A 19105-nucleotide genomic window follows, 5' to 3' on the forward strand; every position below is an offset into this window, starting at 1 on the left:
TCTCTCTCACAAACACATTGACAACGGACCTTGTTTCACAGTCGGACTGGCCACTGAGAAATTCGGTGGCTTTATTGAACAATCCGACGAACCGTCAGTACCACACACACACACACACACACACACACACACACACACACACACACACACACACACACACACACCTCTGACCGTTTAATTGACAGATAAATTAGTCTTTAGGAACATCCCTAATGTTGTGGGAGGTTAGCAGACAAAAATGAAAAAAAAAAAAAGAATCCCAAACAATTACCCAAAGGTTTATTTATTTTTGGAATATGTGGATCCTGTGATAAACCTATTCCAAATGCAAACAACCATTCAAATCTTCTGTGTAGTTAGTCTCTAAAATTGGTTTTCAAGACGGTGTTAGACTGTAATCAGCCTTCAGTAAATCTCTGAAGCTTGGGGATACTGTTCAGTATATCAGGTTTTCAAAGCTGACTACTGCAAACATAGACACTGCTTTCCAACATGTTAAATCTGATTGCCCTTATTTGACATGGGTCCAAGGAGTTTTTGTTGTTGTGTATTGTATGTTTGCTTATTTATCACCTTGCATATGATCTAATGTCCTGGACTGAGAACACATTTCAGCTACTTTTTAGGTATTGGAATGTAACATGTTTTCATGCTGTATTTATGAAGCAAGTTGTCTTTACTACAAAATCAGTTATTAATTTAACGTCTGTTCCTTGATGTTGGAGTTGTGTACATTGTTTTATAACAATGGAAGAGCACTTTTATCTTCAACAAGTGGTGCTTTGATGGTTTTCAGTGGCACATTGGATTGTTGTGATGCAGTTTACTGTACCATCCAGGCTACCGTCTGCTCAGCCACTGTGACAGTCATGGAGCCTTGGTTAAGTCAATCTTCCACCCTAGTAAGAGGAAAGGAATGCCCGTGAGTCCCAGCAACTGACTGATGGGCGCCTGTTGACCTATTTCATGCCTTGTCAGTCGGACAACAGGAAGGCTAGAAAAACAGACTGGGTTTTCTGTCTCTCCTCTCCACTTCCACCTGACTGAAAAAACTGCACACCACATTTCCTGGAACCCAGAAGGGAAGACAGAGGAGTGGCAGGGAGAAATTCCCATCCAAACCCTCTTTGGTGGTGACGAAGCCAGTGCGTCATTTCAGGTGCCAATGCTCTGACACTTGACCACCTGCAGTCATTAATTCATCATGACTCCTCACCCATGACTTTCCTGTTCAGTAAATTGAAGACTCTGTGCACTTTACTCACAATGCACTCTGTCACTTCTTGGCTAGCTGGCAGGCTGGCTGCAGTTAACTGGCTGGTGCTGGACTGTGTCCAGCCACATGCCTTCTGCTGTGATTTGAAAGCTTATCTTCATTAGAAAGAAAGAAGCCAGCATTAGTGCATTACTGTGATCAGGGAGCTGACTTCCTATGAAATAACTAAATGCCTTTGGATTACTGGAAATCAGGCTGTGTAATTTAATTAGGTAATTAGTTAATGCAGACAACACAATCATTTCATATGCTCAGTCAAGTTTATTAAACTTCTGTTTTGTTGCTATTGTTTAAACAGTCAATGTAACTTTATATTAAAAATTATACTTATTATATTTAAAAAAGTTGTTTCTACAATCAATGTATCAATGACTTCTTTGATATTTGAGAAGATCGAGTGTAAAAATGTTTTTGAGGCACTGAATAATGAAACAAAAAATTCTCCGTCCTTTGGAATGATTTTCTTCTTTCCCCAAACCTGGTCTTTCACAGAATTTACACTTTTTTACACTATTCTCAGACTGCATGAGTATTTATTCCATGCTAGAGGAGGAAAGCTCCTCAGTGAGCCATTTAACTGCCCATTCCACTCCTTTCACCAGATTTAGTGATTCTCAGAGGTGGCTATAAATGTTTCTGGACCTGAGCCGGCCCAAATTGAAGACAGCACTGAATTAAGACTGAAGCAACTCTTAACCACGTTGGTCTTGGATTTTTTTGCTTTGATTTGTGAAAGAAAGATCTGCATCTGCACACCTAGAGTAGAAATCATTTTCTGTGAGGACCATAAAGAAATAGAGCTCCTGTGCCCTGTTGAACTTAACAAACTGAGTGCACAAATTTTAATTCATTGTAACTGAAGCAATTTCAAGATGTTTGTGTCCTGATTATCACCACACAGTTTTCATTGTTTTCTCTCGATTTTCAAAATTTCAACACCCACTAATATTGTTTTAGCTGAGTAGTTGGACTATAACTTAGTGTATGAATTTTGTGATAAGGTGGACATTTCATTAGTAAGTTTTAATCGTTGTTTGCAGTGTATGGCTTGGTTTGTACATTTGAGAATTTCCACATTCTCTCCAGGGAGTCTTTTACAGGTGGCCACTGAGCAGCTCTGCTGGGGCAATTGGAGATTAAGTGTCTCTTTCAGGGGCATCCCAATAAACTCTCTTTCTCATCTCTTTAGTCCACCATCATTGTCCATTTTAGATTGTTCAAAATGGTAGTCAAACTGATTAAAGAGACTTTGTTCGGTATATGTAATTATCAAGTACAAAACATGTTCAGACAAAAGCAGGCAACATTAGGTGTTAATGGTCTATTTGATGTCAGTTTAAGTAGAATCTAATCTCAACTCTTTCTCTCCTGACACAGCCATGCATTTCACTGGCACTGTCTGGCAAATCAGTGGGCATTTGATGATGAGCAAATTTAAGTAGTAAACATTCTGCAGCTTTTTTTTTAGAGAGATACAGCTTCAGTGGTGGCAAATACCAGCTTTATAAAACTATATGGTTTTTGATCTAATATTGTTTTTATAGCCAACATTATTTATAATTTTAAAATATAATCTGAGGATAAACCTCTTGTTTTCAAGGGGCTCCTCAAACATTTGGCCAAATGTGGAAGTGGCTTTCTTGGAGTATGTCACTTAATACATAGGTCAATATAATCATAGTGTTTAAACACACTTAATAACCTTATGAAAGGTTTAACCTGCTCTGCACCTGTATTTGTGGTACAAAAATGCATTTTTGTATTTGTAATGGATGATGCAGACGGAAAACATCATTGGTTTTGGATTAAAATTATATCGTAGTGCATACTCTGCAATGACAGCCAGAATTTGTGATACAGTCTAACACAAAGCAAACTCTGCTATGAGTCCTTGGTGTCCAATTCAGAGCTTCTCCAACTATCTGACACTCTATGCTAGTGGCTCTTTAGGATCCTGCTGTCTTGCATGTGTTGGCCCCTAACATCTAGACTTGTGTCATTTCTCTGTTCACATTAAGCAGCTGTGATGCTGTCATGGTTAGAGGTGGGTGATCTAAAGATGAGTGAGTTAATGCGCTCCATCTGGGTTTAATTCACCAAGAGCAAGAGGAAAACAGAATATGAAGGAACAGCAAATAAAAAGGCTGTCCTAAAGTCCCAGTTCTGGCATCACTGATCCCGATGGGAATGGACTGATCTTAATCACATCAGACTCCTTTCTCTTTCTAACAAGGATCTATTGTCCCTCTCTTTATTGCCACCTTTAATGAGAATATGTCAAGTGGCCATAGAATCGGCATGAGCTGTTACATATTTCTTTCTTTTCTGCACTGTCTGGATGATGCTTCCTGTAGGGCATAGCAAATAATCATTTATAACACAGTGCGGATTTGGTGTTTAATAACTTCCATGTGACAGTACATAATTTAGGAGTGCATGTTGTCCTCATTCTGTCAGTCATGGAGTCATCCTCTGTGAAGTGCAGAAAGAAGTGACTGTAGATTTTTAATGGCACTCTGGATCTTTGTGAAGTGTAGACTTGTCCAGTAGCAAATTCATTTGATTGGGATGAAGTGCTTCCTTTGTTAATTTGAATTTAAATGACAGCATTCCTTCAATCCAAGCAGGTTGGAGTTCTTTTTAAAGAGTGGCTTTTAACCGAGAGTGTAATCTCAGTGACGTTCAGAGCTGATGAAGCTGAGTTTCTGATTCTTCATCCATTCATTTATATCCCTAGATTTTTCTTTTAAATCTGAACCTTTGTGTTTTGGTTATCATTATAATGTTGAACTGAATTTTGTTTTAAATCTATATATTCATGATTTTACATTTACAGCAGTGACTTAAAGCACCTCAGTTTCTCAGCTACAGATGCACACTCTGGGAATGTTAAATGACTTTGTTCCCCAGAAATTGTGCCAGTGTTGGCAGCTTCTGCCACAGTCGCCAGTTTATTCAATAAGGGGATAGTCTGTGCAAAGTGCTTATCAATGGCAGAGTACTTAAAGAACCCACAGGGGTAAAGGATTTCCATTCCAAATTAGGTCATTTGTGTGTGTGTGTGTGTGTGTGTGTGTGTGTGTGTGTGTGTGTGTGTGTGTGTGTGTGTGTGTGTGTGTGTGTGTGTGTGGAACGCATATGCACATGTTGCTCTGGGTGATGCACTGTCTATCTCTTCACACAGGCTGTCTGTCTATCCTCTGCTCTGTGGGTTTGATTATGATGTATGCATATGAAAGACACAGTGCTGTCTTTGTCTGTGCACTGCTTAAGCTGCTTTGTGCATGAACGCGCCACATGCACAGGGACCTTTGTCATCCTTTGAAACAAGCAACCCCCTTGTGTCGGCTCCGCTGTTTGCTGATGATCTGAAAACAAACCAAAAAAACGTTTTTCAGGCAGCACCCAGCTCACGCCAGGCATCAGTAAATGCTCTTCATATTTGAGAGGGGTCTGGAAAAGGCTCGCGCTAGCGGCCCCCGCTGATGCCTTTTGAAATGCCACAGTTAAGCTCTGCTGCGACAATGAATGACCACAGACAGCAACAGACAGACAGTGCCAGGCAGATGCTCTGTTGTCCAAACAGAGAATATGTGAATAGGGTACAGTGACCAGCAACATGAAACTGCTGAATAATACAAGAGTATGAATGTGACACACTGTCTATTCAATTAGTGTCATTACACGATGTTAACAAATTCATGGTCCCAGCACGTCTGTATGCTGATTCCATTAACCTTCCCTTTTCAGTGTCAGGCCTGTTATACGGTAATTTGGCTGAGAAAAGTTTTATCATTGAGTTGCGACAATCCACATATTTGCAGTCCAAGTGGATCTTTATGTTAATTTGATTTAGCTAAATGCATGTTTCTCTATAGAATTAAATTTGTGTATCTGACTGGTCTAAACAAAATTAGCATATTATGACTTTATAAATATTCTGTACATGTATGTATTGTTACTTTTTATGTAACTTGAGATCAATAATGTAGATTTTTTTTTTTTTACATTTACTATTGCTCAGTTGTGAATGTAGGTAACAGTTATCAGTTATTATTAACAAGGTTTCAAGATTTTAACTTTAAAGGGATAATTAAATTGTTTCATAATTTGGCATATAGGAAGCTTCTGTGACTCATGAACTAGAATTCAGTTAAACTCCAAAAAAAGGCACTTGTCAGTGGCTCCATAGCTGATATAATGATGTGGATTAAAAACCTTTTGCATATTATATTTACAGTAATAAATCAAATAGCTCAGCGGCTTTGTGAATGAACTAATTTAGATTCTGATTTGATCTCTTAAGTACTTGAACACGGTCTCAATATGTACTTTTGTTTCGGTCTGTGTTGCAGGTGCTCAAGTGGCCAAGAAGTCCGGTATCCCAGCCCCTAGAGAAATCCCTTCTACCATAACAAGAGACCGCATCTCTCTGAGGGACCAGCTGAGGAGCTCTTCCAATAAGAGAATGGTTTCTAGTGCCAGCACTTCTAGCCTCTCCACCCTGGCAAAGCAGACACGTAGTTCAGCCAAGTCCCGTGGAGATGCAGAGGGCCAAGAAAGGAGCCTTCTGGAGTGCCAAGTGAAAGAGCTGCTGGCTGAGGCCAAGGCTAAAGACTTAGAGATCAGCAATCTCAGGATGGAGTTGCAGCGCTGCAAAGGTAAAGCCTCCACTGCTTCCTCTTCACCATCACCAACTTCTGTCTCACATCAAGAGCCTGCTGCAGATCGAGAGCAGGGACAGGTGACGGAGGCTATTGCTCTGGTTGGGGAGCTGAGGGAGAAGAATGGGAAGTTTCAGAAAGAATTGGCAGCCCTTAGGGAGGAGAACCAAGTGTTGAAGGAAAAGCTGCTTTGCTTGGAAGATACTCTGCTCTCTAGTACAAATACAAGCTCCCCCTCCAAGCCTTTGGTGAATGGCCTGCCTATAGACTCCAACTCCTCAGCTCCACAACAAGACAGTCTCCCTTCTACTGCCAGCCCACTCAAAACCTCTGTCTCTTCCAGCTCTGACATCACCAAGGACTCACCATCACCTGACTCCTCAGAGTTTGAGAAGATCCCTTCATGCTCAGAATCAGTGAGCAGTGGTGTCAGTGGTGAAGTCGTTGCATCTGGGGCAGTAAGAATTGAACGGGGGCAGGATGTGTCAGTGCAGATTCTAACAGAAAAGATTCACAAGATGGAGGAGAGCCACCACAGCACAGCAGAGGAGCTGCAGGCAACTCTGCAGGAGTTGGCCGACCAGCAGCAAGTGGTACAGGAGCTGACGGCTGAGAACGAGCGTCTGGCTGAGGAGAAGCGCCTCCTGCAGACCTCACTACAACAGCAGAGAGAACGTCTGGAGGTGTTGGCACAGAAGAATGAGGCGCTGGCTGTCCGACTTCAGGAGCAAGCCCAAACTCAGGCCCAGAGGGAGGAGGAGCTGGGTAGCCAAGGGCCTCGGCTTGCCGAGTTGGAGCAGAGGTATGCCGAGCTGGTAGAGAGCTCACGCTTTGAACGGGAGAAGCTGGTGGACATCCAGCAGCAGCTGACAGGCAGTCTGCGGGCTCTAGAAGAGGAGCACCAGGAGGCCCAGGGCCAGGTGCGCTGCCTCAGAGAGGAGATGGCCATGCTGCAGGCCCAGCTGGATAGGGAGTTGGAAGTTGGAGGTCAGGCAGTACAAGTTGCAGAGGAGCAGAAGGCAACAGCAGACTGCCTCAGACTGGAGAACAGTAGACTGAAGGCGCAGGTGGACATTGAGAGACAAAAGGTGGGTGAGCTGAAGGCCATGCAATGTGCCAGTGACAGCACTGAGCTGCAAAGCCTGCTGAAGACGGCCCACACTGACAGAGACAGGCTGGAAGTGGAGCTGACAGAAATGAGGCAGGAGCTGCTACAGGCCCAAGCCGAGAGTGAGCATGTGCAAGCCACAATGTCCAAGGTAGGAGGGATGCAGGGTTACAACTCAGTTTCCATGTTTTACTGTTTACGAAATACTTACAGATTGGAATTCAGTCAGAATACCACAGAAAGCATTAGTATTTATCATTGACTATAACATGTTGTTTGTTTGGAAACAAGTGTTGTCAGCAAGTATTTATATGAGTTTGTTTAAAACTGGACAGTTTTCTGGTTAGAGGATGTCTCTGTACAGTTAAAACATTTTCCACTTGGTGCTCCCATTTTGTTGTACAAAGTGGTGTGTGTATAAACCAGGGCATGAATTGTGTTACTCACTATGTTAAAAAAAACTTTTTGTTATGTTAGTTAGATCCTCAGTTGTGTTGTATTTGACAAAGTGTTTAGGAATTCCTTAAAGAACAATCTCTCCATCCACATTTACTGTCAACAAACATTTTATTTGCCTTTTGTTTAAATGTTCCACTTGTAATGCAGTCATTTTTAGGAATAACACTGAAAGAAATGAAAATGTTAGTTATTTTCCTAGTAATAGTTTATCATTAATGCTAATGATTAAAAAATGTGAGTGTGACCTTTTTTATAATTCTTGGCTCAATCATTACCAACTGAACGTGAATATGAGGACACACATCTTCCACGATGGTTTGAACATGACCATTTAACAGGGTTCACAGCTGTTGGTGGGTACTTCCCTTCACCAGCGCAAGACATGAACTCATTTTAACACAAATTGTTTTCATATGTGTCTCAGTTGTCACTCTGATTTTCCCCTTCAACAGCACAAACACCAGAAAGGCTAAGGGAGTGTTGTTGTGGTGTCATTTTATTGGTTGTTGCTCCAAAGTTAGGCATGTCACCATCAGCTTAGTGATGTCGTCATTGTTGAACTATGACAGTGGTGCCAACAGTAGGGTGGATCACCATTGCAAGACCCTCTGAGTCACACTCCTATCCTCTGCCATATGGGTGTGTGGGTGAGGCCACTCCATAACTTCACTAAACATCTTTATCTAATAGAGCCACATGGTTGCAGTTGGAGAGTTCTGCATAACAACATAATTCACTTATTTTAATATACAGCTCTGAGACCACTGCAAAATTATCAGTTTCCTTCTGATTTTACTATTTATAGGTATGTGTTTGAGTAAAATTAACATTTTTGTTTTATTCTATTAACTACTGACATTTCTCCCAAATTCCAAATAAAAATATTGTCCTTCAGCGGATTTATTTGCAGAAAATGAGAAATGGTCAAAATAACAAAAAAGATGCAGTGTTTTCAGACCTCAAATACTGCTACGAAAACAAGTTCATATTCATTTTTAAATAACACAATACTAATGTTTAACGTAAAGAAGAGATCATATTCATTTTTAAACAACGCAATACTAATGTTTTAAGTAAGGAAGAGTTCAGAAATCAATATTTGGTGGAATAACCCTGATTTTCAATCACAGCTTTCATGTGTCTTGGCATGCTCCCAACCAATCTTTCACATTACTGTTGGGTGACTTTATGCCACTCCTGGCGCAAAAATTCAAGCAGCTCAGCTTTGTTTGATGGCTTGTGACCATCCATCTTCCTCTTGATCGCATTCCATAGGTTTTCAATGGGGTTCAGGTCTGGAGATTGGGCTGGCCATGACAGGGTCTTTATCTGGTGATCCTTCATCCACACCTTGATTGACCTAGCTGTGTGTTATGGAGTATTGTCCTGCTGGAAAAACCAATCCTCAGAGTTGGGGATTGATGTCAACCTACAGTTGCTGAGAGACATTCGAATGAGTTGGCGGTCATCCCGGTCAGTGGAGAGTCGTTTTCGCCCTCTGCCGGTCTGTAGCTTTGTTGTTCCCAATGTCTGCTGCTTGACCTTGTTCTTATGAACCGCCGTCTTAGAAATTTTAAGGATGAAAGCAACCCGACGCTCACTGTATCCCTCTGCCAGTAAAGCCAGAATTGAACTCTTCTTTACCTCACTCAAAACTTTTCTTTTGGCATGGTCAGTAGTTATTTTTTGATTCCAATTACTTTTGATGTACTGCTAGTACTGTTTTTTCTATCCAGCTGGTCCTATTGCAAGAGGATAGTGATGACCACAGCAGTGATTTTTATTCTTTTCCTTGTTAAATAAGATATGGCTCAGGTGATCACCTAATCAGTACCTCATTAAGTAGAATGAGGTGTGCTTGTTTTGGAATTCAACAGACACTGGAGTGGAATGGCTGTCCTACATGTAGAGATGATGATTTCAGAAAAAATTGCAGTGGTCTCTTAATTTTTTCCGGAGCTGTATTATGCTTACAGAGACCTGCTTTACAATGTCATGTCTCTGGATGACCTCAATCATCATGGTACGCTGACTGCAGCTTCAATAGTTGGAGCAAATAACACAGTGATGCAAAGTATTGAACTCTTACTTCCATGAGTCTTTGCATGATGCTTATTTACACTATGGCCAAATGGTCATTGTCAGACATGGTTGTGTGAACCATACTGTGTGGTCATAACCGCTTTTATTAAGTTGCGACATTAACCCTTATTTCTGTGTGACTTTTGTCATAATTGAGCTTTAAGAACTTAGTAGAAGTTAAGTGACAGATCTGGAAGCTAGGGCAAAAATTCTATTCTTTGAGCACCAGCAATGCAACGTGTATTAATGCGCCGTAGTCACATTGCAAAACATGCAATCCATTAAGGCTAATTAGAGTCACTATGATAACTTATACTTTTCTACTGCTTGTTTGTAAATGAAAACTAATAGTTTGTTTTCATCAGACCAAACAGTCTAACATATCAGACAAACATAATTTAGCCTGACTGAATTACATTTTGGTTAGTGGTTTCCTCATACACATATATACACACACACACATCCAGCCCTCAGTGACACTCAAAAATCTTGTTTCATATAACGTTTTTGTGGGCAGCATCTTTGTCTAATCTTTGGAAAGATAGAGATGTAGAAAAGAACCATCAAAATCAAACTGACACCATGAAGATGCCTGGAAGATATCATAACTAATTTTTTCATGACATAGGTGCTCCCACTCCCATCTAATCAGAGCAGTGAAAACAGCCAGCAATGACTTTAAAATGAAACACTGTCTTTTTGTTTAAACCCCTTTCTGCACTAACCATGCTGTATGTCTCACAAATGCATAAATGTAAATGTAATGAGTTAAAGTAAATGCTAATGTAAATGCGTACACATACACAGGTGGAGGCCAAATGCCAGCAGGTTCAGGAGTGGGCCGAGAGAAGGGAGCAGGAGCTCAATAGCCAGGTGACTTCCCTGGAAGAGGCTGGGATCCAGGCTGAGAACCAGGTGAAGGAGCTGAAGGAGACCATCTTTGAACTGGAGGACCAGGTGGAGCAGCAGAGGGCCGTCAACTGTCACACCAACCAAGCCGTCCTGGACATGGAGAGTATGTTCATTTCACCTGCTGTTCAGTTCTCTACGGCTCTGTGGAGTCCTAACCTGCAGTCTTAAATGTAATCTAGCCAAATTAATCGGTCAGTGATTTCTAATCACTGACCGATTAATCTGACAGATTTTTTCAGTATATCCTCATTTATATAAATGGGGTGGAAAAAATATTACACCTTGAATCAATACAAGTTGAATCAATACTTCAAAAACATTTCCACCAAAAACTGAACATTATGACTTTCATGAAGGTAGAATTTATAGCAGGGCTGTTGTAATAGAATAGATTAGTTTAAACTAGGTGTAGTCCATATAATTTACCTTATAAACTGGCAACTGAATCGGTATTAAAAAATGAGATTCAAAATGAGCACATACTGTAATACATCTCTCTTTGACTTCCTGTTAGTGCAGTTGGCAAATGTTGTATGGCTGGATACATTATCCTGTATTTTCACAAACTGTTGATGAGTCATGGGAGATCAGATCGGTCAGACTGACTAACCCGATTGCAATGAGAAACTTTTCCAGACAGATCTAATACTGTACAGCAGTAACTGTTACTTTTATATGATCCTTTTGTACTATAGATTGGCTGCTGTATCTCCAATACACTGAAAACTGTGTAGTGAATACTGCGTTTAATTCGTAAAATTCTGCCTGAATCTACAGTACAGAGGTTGGGAGGTGTTTCTCAAAGAATTTGAATTTATCATTTCAGATCTTGTCAAAAAGCTGGAAGAGCAGAAAGCTGAAGCAGAACGACAACTGAAAGTCTTGAGTAGACAAATGAAGGTAAGAAAGCTTCAACATGCAGACCCATAAAGCTCCTTTATCACACCTGTGGTGTTTTTATTTATTTTATTTATTTAATCAGCCATTCGAGCAGTTTAGACAGTACAGACTGAATACAGAAGACAGTTGTAAACAAAACAAAATATTCAATTTATTTGAAAGAAAATATAAAGAAAGTTTCAAAAGTACAAATTGAGGATGACCTGCTGACTCACTTAGCTATTTTGACCACGCAACATGTGATTGTGACATCCTGAGATCAGATCTACCTTTGTTAAACAATTGCAACATACAATTTCCCAATTTCTCATTACATTAGACATATAATAAAAGAAAAACTGCCTTAGAAATTAAATATGCCACTTCTGACAGGGCTTAAGAGCTTTGAGGAGGACTACAGTATGACACAGAAGCCGTAGCCATATTTTGGTGAAATGATGAGTGTTCAGAATACAAAGTGTTTTCAGGTAGCCGTTTCCTCTGTTTGTAATGTAATTAAGAAATGGCAGTTAACAGGAAAAGTGGAGGTCAAGTTGAGGTCTGGAAGCCCGAGAAAACTTTCAGAGAGAACTGCTCATAGGATTGCTAGAAAGGCAAATCAGAACCCCCGTTTGACTGCTAGAGACCTTGAGGAAGATTCTAGGAGCACATCACACCATCTGTAAAAAAGCTGAAGATGAAAAGAGGATGGCTTCTACAACAGCATAATGATCCTAAACACCTCAAAATCCACAATGGACTAACTCAGGAGGAGCAAGCTGAAGGTTTTGCCATGACCCTCACAGTCCCCCGACCTACACATCATTGAAAATCTGTGAATAGACCTCAACAGAGCACTGCATGGAAGATGTCCCAACACTCTCAAAGAACTAGAAGACTTTTGCAGGAAGATTAAGTGAAAATCCAAGAACTGAAAGACTTTCAGCTTCTACAAAAAGCCTTTACATGCTGTGATACTTGTGAAATAGGGTGTTACTAAGTACTGACCATGCAGGGTGCCCAGACTTTTGTTTTGGGCCCTTTTCCTTTTTTGTTATTTTGAAACTGTAAAAGATGGGGAAATACAAAAGTAATCTTGCTTAAAATATTAAAGAAATGTGTCATCTTTAATTTTAAGCCTTTCGGAAATAAATTCACTTTTACTCGCTTAACTATTCACAGCAACAGAAATTTTGACCAGGGGTGCCCAAACTTTTTCATGCCACTGTAGATGGACAGCAGGGAAGTGGATTATTTTTCACTTGTGGACTGAAAAGATACTATGGAATTTTGATGCCTTTTTCTGTTTTTTGCCGTAACAAATTTGATCCACTGACTGAATTCATGTGACCAGCCATCAATCCCTAAACGAGTGAATTAGAAATACTCAAAGGATATATTTCAGGTGGAGTATCACTTTGAGGTCAGGATGATGTTCTAGTGCTCAGTTTTTCCCGTCTTTTTGCCAAAATGTTCAACCTTGGAAAAGTCTTTCCACCGGGTATTGTTCCAGTAGCATTGTGGAACATGCAGGTAGGCTGTTCAGTATGTATTTTTTGGCAGGCACTGATTTTCGGTGCCTCCATGGTATTCTTCTATGAACATCTTCCTGGATTTCACTGTCACCTCCTTGGCATTTTCTGCAGTGCCTGCCCAATGATCACTCGAACTACCTTTTCATTTCTTCATGTATTTGCCTGACTGTTGTTTGATGGACACCCAAGTCTTACTAGATTCTGTATTGAAAATTTGAAAATCAAGTTGAAAATTCTAGGTTTAAAAGACATGAATTTCCAAGAGAAGTCAATGTGCCCCAGTAGAAAACTTTTTCCAGTACAAACGTTTAATGTAGTGGCTACATAGCCAAAAAACTGTAATCTGTAAGGTACTGATCTTTGCCTTTACAACACTGAATATAGACCTACATATATTTACCTCAGTGCCAAGGGATATCTCCAGTTCTTTTTTCAGTGTCAGTTGCCTGCCGCAAACCAAAGTGCACCTGTTGTTCTGCCTCTCTTTTGGTGTTCAAATCCAAAGAGTTTTTTTTTTTTTTTTCTGTCTTGGGGTGTTTCTTTCTAGCCTTTATCAAGTTTTCTGAAGTTTGGTTTGGGATAATGTTTTACTTCCACAGATATTTATTTTAAAAGTAGATACTGATGTTAACAAAATGTGGATTGTGATGGGGCAAAACAGTCACAACACAGTCATTATCCTAGAGGTTCATGCAGTTTTTCCAGCCTAAACAGTAAATGCTTTACCATTGTCTTCAGTAAATACACAAGAAAGTTCAATTTTTTAATATATATCATTCGTTTATCAGATTTCATTTATCTATTGTTAGACTTCATTTAATGCTGACATTCAACTAAATCCAAGGGGTTCACAATCATTTCCTGTGTCAGCTGATCATTTCTGACTGTATGAATTTGCCTGTGTGTCTATATTTGGATCCACCTGCACAGTATTCATCCATATGTTTTTGGCTTTAGGAGGAAAAAGAGGACTGGCGCCGCTTCCAAGCAGACCTCCAGACAGCAGTGGTGGTGGCCAATGACATCAAGGTGGAGGCTCAGCAGGAGCTGCGTGCACTCAGGAGGCAGCTGCAGGAGGAGCAGGATCGAAGCGCAAAGCTTTCTGCAGACCTAGAGGCCCTGCAGGGAGTCAGGTACCATCTCCACCATACTACACCAGTCCCCCCCCCGTTTAGCATTCATTGGGCTGAAGTTCCTTCCTCTCTCAACACAATGTGGAGATGAGATACCTGCCAGAGTCTTGCCATATCCTCATTCAGTGCCATGTTTTATACATGTAGTACAAAGAGTAATATATATCATAATTTTAACTCCCAAGAATCTCTTGCTTAAGAGGTTTCTGAAATTCTTATCTGGTATCAAAGGAGGATAGCATTATTTAGCTCATTTCTTTGTAATTCACAAAATTAAATCTATGATGTTTCAGAGTTTAGCTTCCTGGGATTTGGCAGACTCTGTCGGTAAATGAGCAGTCTCCTGTGGTATTTCCCTCTGTGTATTCTACTCCTTTAAGCTGCTGCCCTCTCTGTCTCCCTCTTCCACACTGACCATTGCCCTGTAGTAACATTCAAACTTCAAACTTCACATTAAACTACAGTATATTTATTAGAGGTGATTATTATTATATGACAAGGCAGATGAGGTGGCAGATCTGCTCAACACACAGATACTGCTTTGATCCAAAAGTGTTACAGTGCAACACTGTAGCCAGTGTAAAACTGTCCTCTTTACTTTTCAGTGAAAATAGTCCACACCAATGTATCATGCTATCTAATAATTCATGTAGTGTTGTTGCACTGTGGCCATGCAGTAATGTGATTGATGTATTTATAAAGAGCGAAGCATTGGTTTGTGTGTGAGTAAACTGTATATAATTGTTTTAGCATGCATGGTGTTTTTGACAGTTTTGTCCCCTTTCATTATCATGCCAGGTCAATATACTTGTACCTGTGGCAAAGTCTGCTTAGATCTGCTACAATATAGCACTCTGTTTATCTGTGTGGCCAGTCATGGTATAATTCTTTAAGCAAGGAAATGATCTCTAAATGATTTCTACTTGAATTGCCATTCATACTATATCATCTCACAATTCTCATGAGAGCAGTTTTAGTATGTAAAAGATAGTAATATTTGGTTTAAAACCAAATATATGTCTTGTTCAAATTTCCTGCAGTCCCTGTGAATATAGTATATTACATATATTATTGGTTTTAGACCATGGCTAAATCAGCAAACTTTCCCCAAGAGTAGCTGTTACGCTACGTCTGCTCCCCACCTGCAGCAGCTCCCTGTGATGACTCAGTAAAAGATGTCCCTCTGACAAGCCTCCCTATGTAAAGTCCAGGTGAGTTCCCTGCCCTGTCAGCCCTCTTTCAGCCAGCCTGCCTCTCCCTGCCCTGTGTGATGCCGCTGCTCACTGACCTTCATATCTATGTTTGGCTTCGTGTTGCTGCTTTAGCCTGTCCGACTCTGTCTGTCTTTCCATATGCTGGCTGACTGCACCTTCAGGACTGTTAAATCTCTTTCGATTTGCTTTGCCTGGTTCTTTAAACCTGCCTTTCAAGTAGATGTATCTGGTGCCACCTGCTGTTCTTTGAATGAATAACCCTCCTACTTTTTTTGGTTAAATAGCAGGATGGTCTGCACGGCATGACTGGATTAAACTCATGCTATGCATCATCTGCTTCAGATAAATTTGCATAGTGTCTTCATCACCGGGTGATTTAGTCACACTTGACATTATGAGTGACCTTATTAATCCTATGAGGTATGCATGGAGCAATTTTAAAAAGTCCAACAGTGCCCAGAGGTCTGCATTTTATAACAACAATGTTAAGAAGAAATGTAATGTCCCCAGTTTTGCTGCACATGTACAACGCACATGTAAATGTTTAAAATAGTCTTCATACAGTAATTGTACACAGTAGTTCATCTTCCTCTGTTTCTTTTCAGAATAAGCACCGGAACAACTTTTGATACCAAGACAGCAGTAGAAGGGCACTAGAGAAGTGCCCTCCACCTCAGCACCAAGTGAAGACAGTGTTATTGTTGCACTTATTAGCTTTCTGTGTCATTCCAAATGCAACATGGTAAACCAGTCTTATTCTAAGCCACAGTGAGAAGTGTAGTCTGTACGCAAACAGTCTCATGACACAGAATCTGGTTTCCATTTCTCCATATCTTTACGTTTTGCAACCTTTTGAATAATAATACTGTGTTTTTATTTCTTAATGAATGTACTCGTTATGTTTGTAAATTTCTCAACTTGTGTTGAGTAAATGCCATATGTTTGAGTGTCTCTCCTTTTTATACTGTGCGTAGCTGCTTTGTGCCTTTTAGAAAGTTAAGGAGGTAGGAAGTGTGTGACCTGTTTATAAAAAGTACCATGAAAAAAACAGGGTGAAGTATGAAAAATACTGGCAAATGTTCAGCCAGCAAAGCTGAAACAGTTAAGATTCCCTTCATTCTGCCAAACCGAGGCAGACGTGTAACATCAGAAAATCTGTATTTCAAGGCAAGAGCAACGCAACAGAATTGCAAGTCCATTAAATATTACTCAAAAATTAATTTCACTTTGACCTCTGGTTGTTTACTCCAAAACTTGACATTATGATCTGTAAAAACAAAACAAAATTTAACTTTATTTTAAGACTTGGTATTTGGTTCTGTGGTTGGAATAAAACTGAATGCAGTGTCGCATTTAGCCATTAGATGGCACTACAGAACACAAAAACACCATAAACGGGTGACTTCCATGTGGATATACTGGTATCATCTACAGTAATGTACTGTAAATTATTGTTTTTTCTTTCTGCCAGATATAATAACCAGAATGATGTTTATGGTAGCCATGCTGGCAGATCCAAAGCATTGGCAACACTAGATTTTAGAACTGCCACAATCACTGACAGCTGTACCTCAGAGTCATTTTTTACTCTCCTCAAACCAATGAAAAGGTTGATGGTCCATTTTAACTCAAAGACCAATGAGACTGTGCTACAAGTTCCTGAACGGGATCTTTTTTTTTTTTTTTTTTTTTTCTTGTTAAAGCAGATGTCAAGTGATGAGTTGAACTCATTTTCTATCATTCCACTTTTCAGCAACATTACTGACAAATTAGATATATAAATTAAAAAGGTCTATGTGGTTGAATATAGAATCCACCAAATATCACTTACCTGAACATCATAGGTCCCTCAAGGTTCTGATATTTCTTCCTTATTGATCAATCTTGATACACTGTTAAATATATTCAGAGATTTCTTCAACATCAGATATTCAAACTCTGTCATTCATTTTGAATGGCATGTCACTTATCACATCGTTGATTTATTTCATCTTTGAGCCAAACCCTTACAGAATATTTTGTGTTGTTGTAGTATACTGGCATATGGTTGCAGGATCTCAGGTTCTACTTTAAGTCCAGCTTTTATCACAGATATTCAATTTGTGCATTTTTATTAAAAGCCATATTGTTGTACCAGAAAATAAGGCACTGGTGCTCAAAATGTCAACATTTGGATATGCTCAAAAACAACATTGAGAAAAAAACGAGATGGTAACAGTGTGATAGGTAATTTTCTGTCTATAGTAAAGCCATTTAATGAACAATAAAGTGAATGTGCTTATAATTTATTCTTCAAAGAGAGACTCAGAAAGACTTGTGACTGGTTTTATGCCTGTAAAAGATTACAAAGAAGTGTATTGTACATCTGTTTGACTGTTGTTCATTAGGTCAATGAATAAATGAAATTACACCAGTCCTACTGTGGTTGTGTCTCTCTCTCAGTCTACACTATTTGGAAGTGAGTTGAGTGCGATGTTTAAGACAGAAATTCCTTACTTGTCATTGATACCTCATCCATCACTGATAAAGATACTCCAAATCTACACTCTATAGACTCTAGTCCAATGTTCACCAGGGCTAATGGGTAGAGAGTGTCTTGAGGTTTGGATTGCTCAGATTTTGTGTTCCAAATTTAGATCTGTCTATCTGCTCCTGTTGGTCAGTTATTTACAGTTCTTCAGATCAAACTTTAAACTATGACCACATGATTTTGTCATTATACTCAAGCACCCTATTTAAAACATTCATTCTTATCAGCAGGTAATCTCATATGATAAGTAGTAAAGGGAGTGTTTTGAAAGTCCAGTCTCCGGTTTACATGTGCACATGCTGTCTCGTGTATGTATTGTGTATGTCTCTACACTGCAACCATGTTCATTTTGTCTGTTAGGTCCCAAGGTGATGAGGTGAGAGTGTCCGACTCCGATAACAGCCGTCACTGGTGTGGCATCTCCATGATTCCAACGCCACCCATAGACGCCAGTGGAGATGCCGACACAGAGCCTGGAGCTACTGTCAAATCCCTCATTAAGTCCTTTGATACTGTTGGACAGAGTGAGCAATGAGCACCTCAACACACACACCCATGCATACACACATACAGGAAGATTCACTACAGGAGTGTAACTCTACAGGAGAACAGCTGGTGATATCTCCAGCATAGATATCTGTCATTTCTCTGGAGCAAAGTCCCATGCAGTTGTGGACTGTGTGGCCTGAAATGACCTCAGGAAGGTTGGACAATTTGTCTGTGTTTGTCAGTAGAATCAGTTGACACCCATGTGTTGGATAAATCTGTGACTGATCACAAAGTATTTTCATTTAATTTTGTTTCAGTTGAATTACAGCTGCACTGTGGAGATGATTGCTCTTGTGACATTTTCTCAGAAAGTTCAGTGTGTATTATAATGAAACATATTCCAGGCATACTCTAATTATTAACATTTTTTCTTAAATTTTACAGTAGACCTCAAAAATGCATCAGTTTTTAATATTATTTTAACACAAACAGCAATACCAGAACTTTTAACTGAATAAAAGCCATTGTTAAATACAGAGTCCGCTGAGATATGCTCCAGCCCCCCCCACAATGCTCAAGGATAAGCAGGTATAGCTAATGGATAGATAGATGGATGGAAGTCTTGAACTTAAATCAAAAATATTTACTCAGTGGTCACTTTTTTAGGTAAACCCATACAATCTAATGTAATCCAATGCAACTGCTCTGCCATAACATCTATCTGCACAAAGCTCATAATGTTTGGTATTTGGTGACGTATAAAATGTGTAAAATTCATTTTATGTTTATTAATGAGGTCATAGTTAAAGGTGGTGTACATTATA

General features: G+C 39.7%; 1 protein-coding gene across 4 annotated transcripts in view; it reads left to right on the forward strand.

The window, feature by feature from the left end:
- The window catches only part of specc1 (sperm antigen with calponin homology and coiled-coil domains 1), a 73527-nt gene that overhangs the window by 31772 nt on the left and 22650 nt on the right, over positions 1 to 19105 (forward strand). For all 4 annotated transcript variants that reach the window (XM_040149849.1, XM_040149848.1, XM_040149851.1 and 1 more), the window contains 5 exons: positions 5632 to 7199; positions 10397 to 10604; positions 11328 to 11401; positions 13873 to 14048; positions 18153 to 18316. In XM_040149849.1, coding sequence (XP_040005783.1) covers positions 5632 to 7199; positions 10397 to 10604; positions 11328 to 11401; positions 13873 to 14048; positions 18153 to 18316 — 2190 coding nt within the window. The remainder of the gene's footprint in view (positions 1 to 5631; positions 7200 to 10396; positions 10605 to 11327; positions 11402 to 13872; positions 14049 to 18152; positions 18317 to 19105) is intronic.

The sequence above is a fragment of the Xiphias gladius genome, chromosome 17 (assembly GCF_016859285.1).
Source record: "Xiphias gladius isolate SHS-SW01 ecotype Sanya breed wild chromosome 17, ASM1685928v1, whole genome shotgun sequence".
Classification (NCBI taxonomy): domain Eukaryota; kingdom Metazoa; phylum Chordata; class Actinopteri; order Istiophoriformes; family Xiphiidae; genus Xiphias; species Xiphias gladius.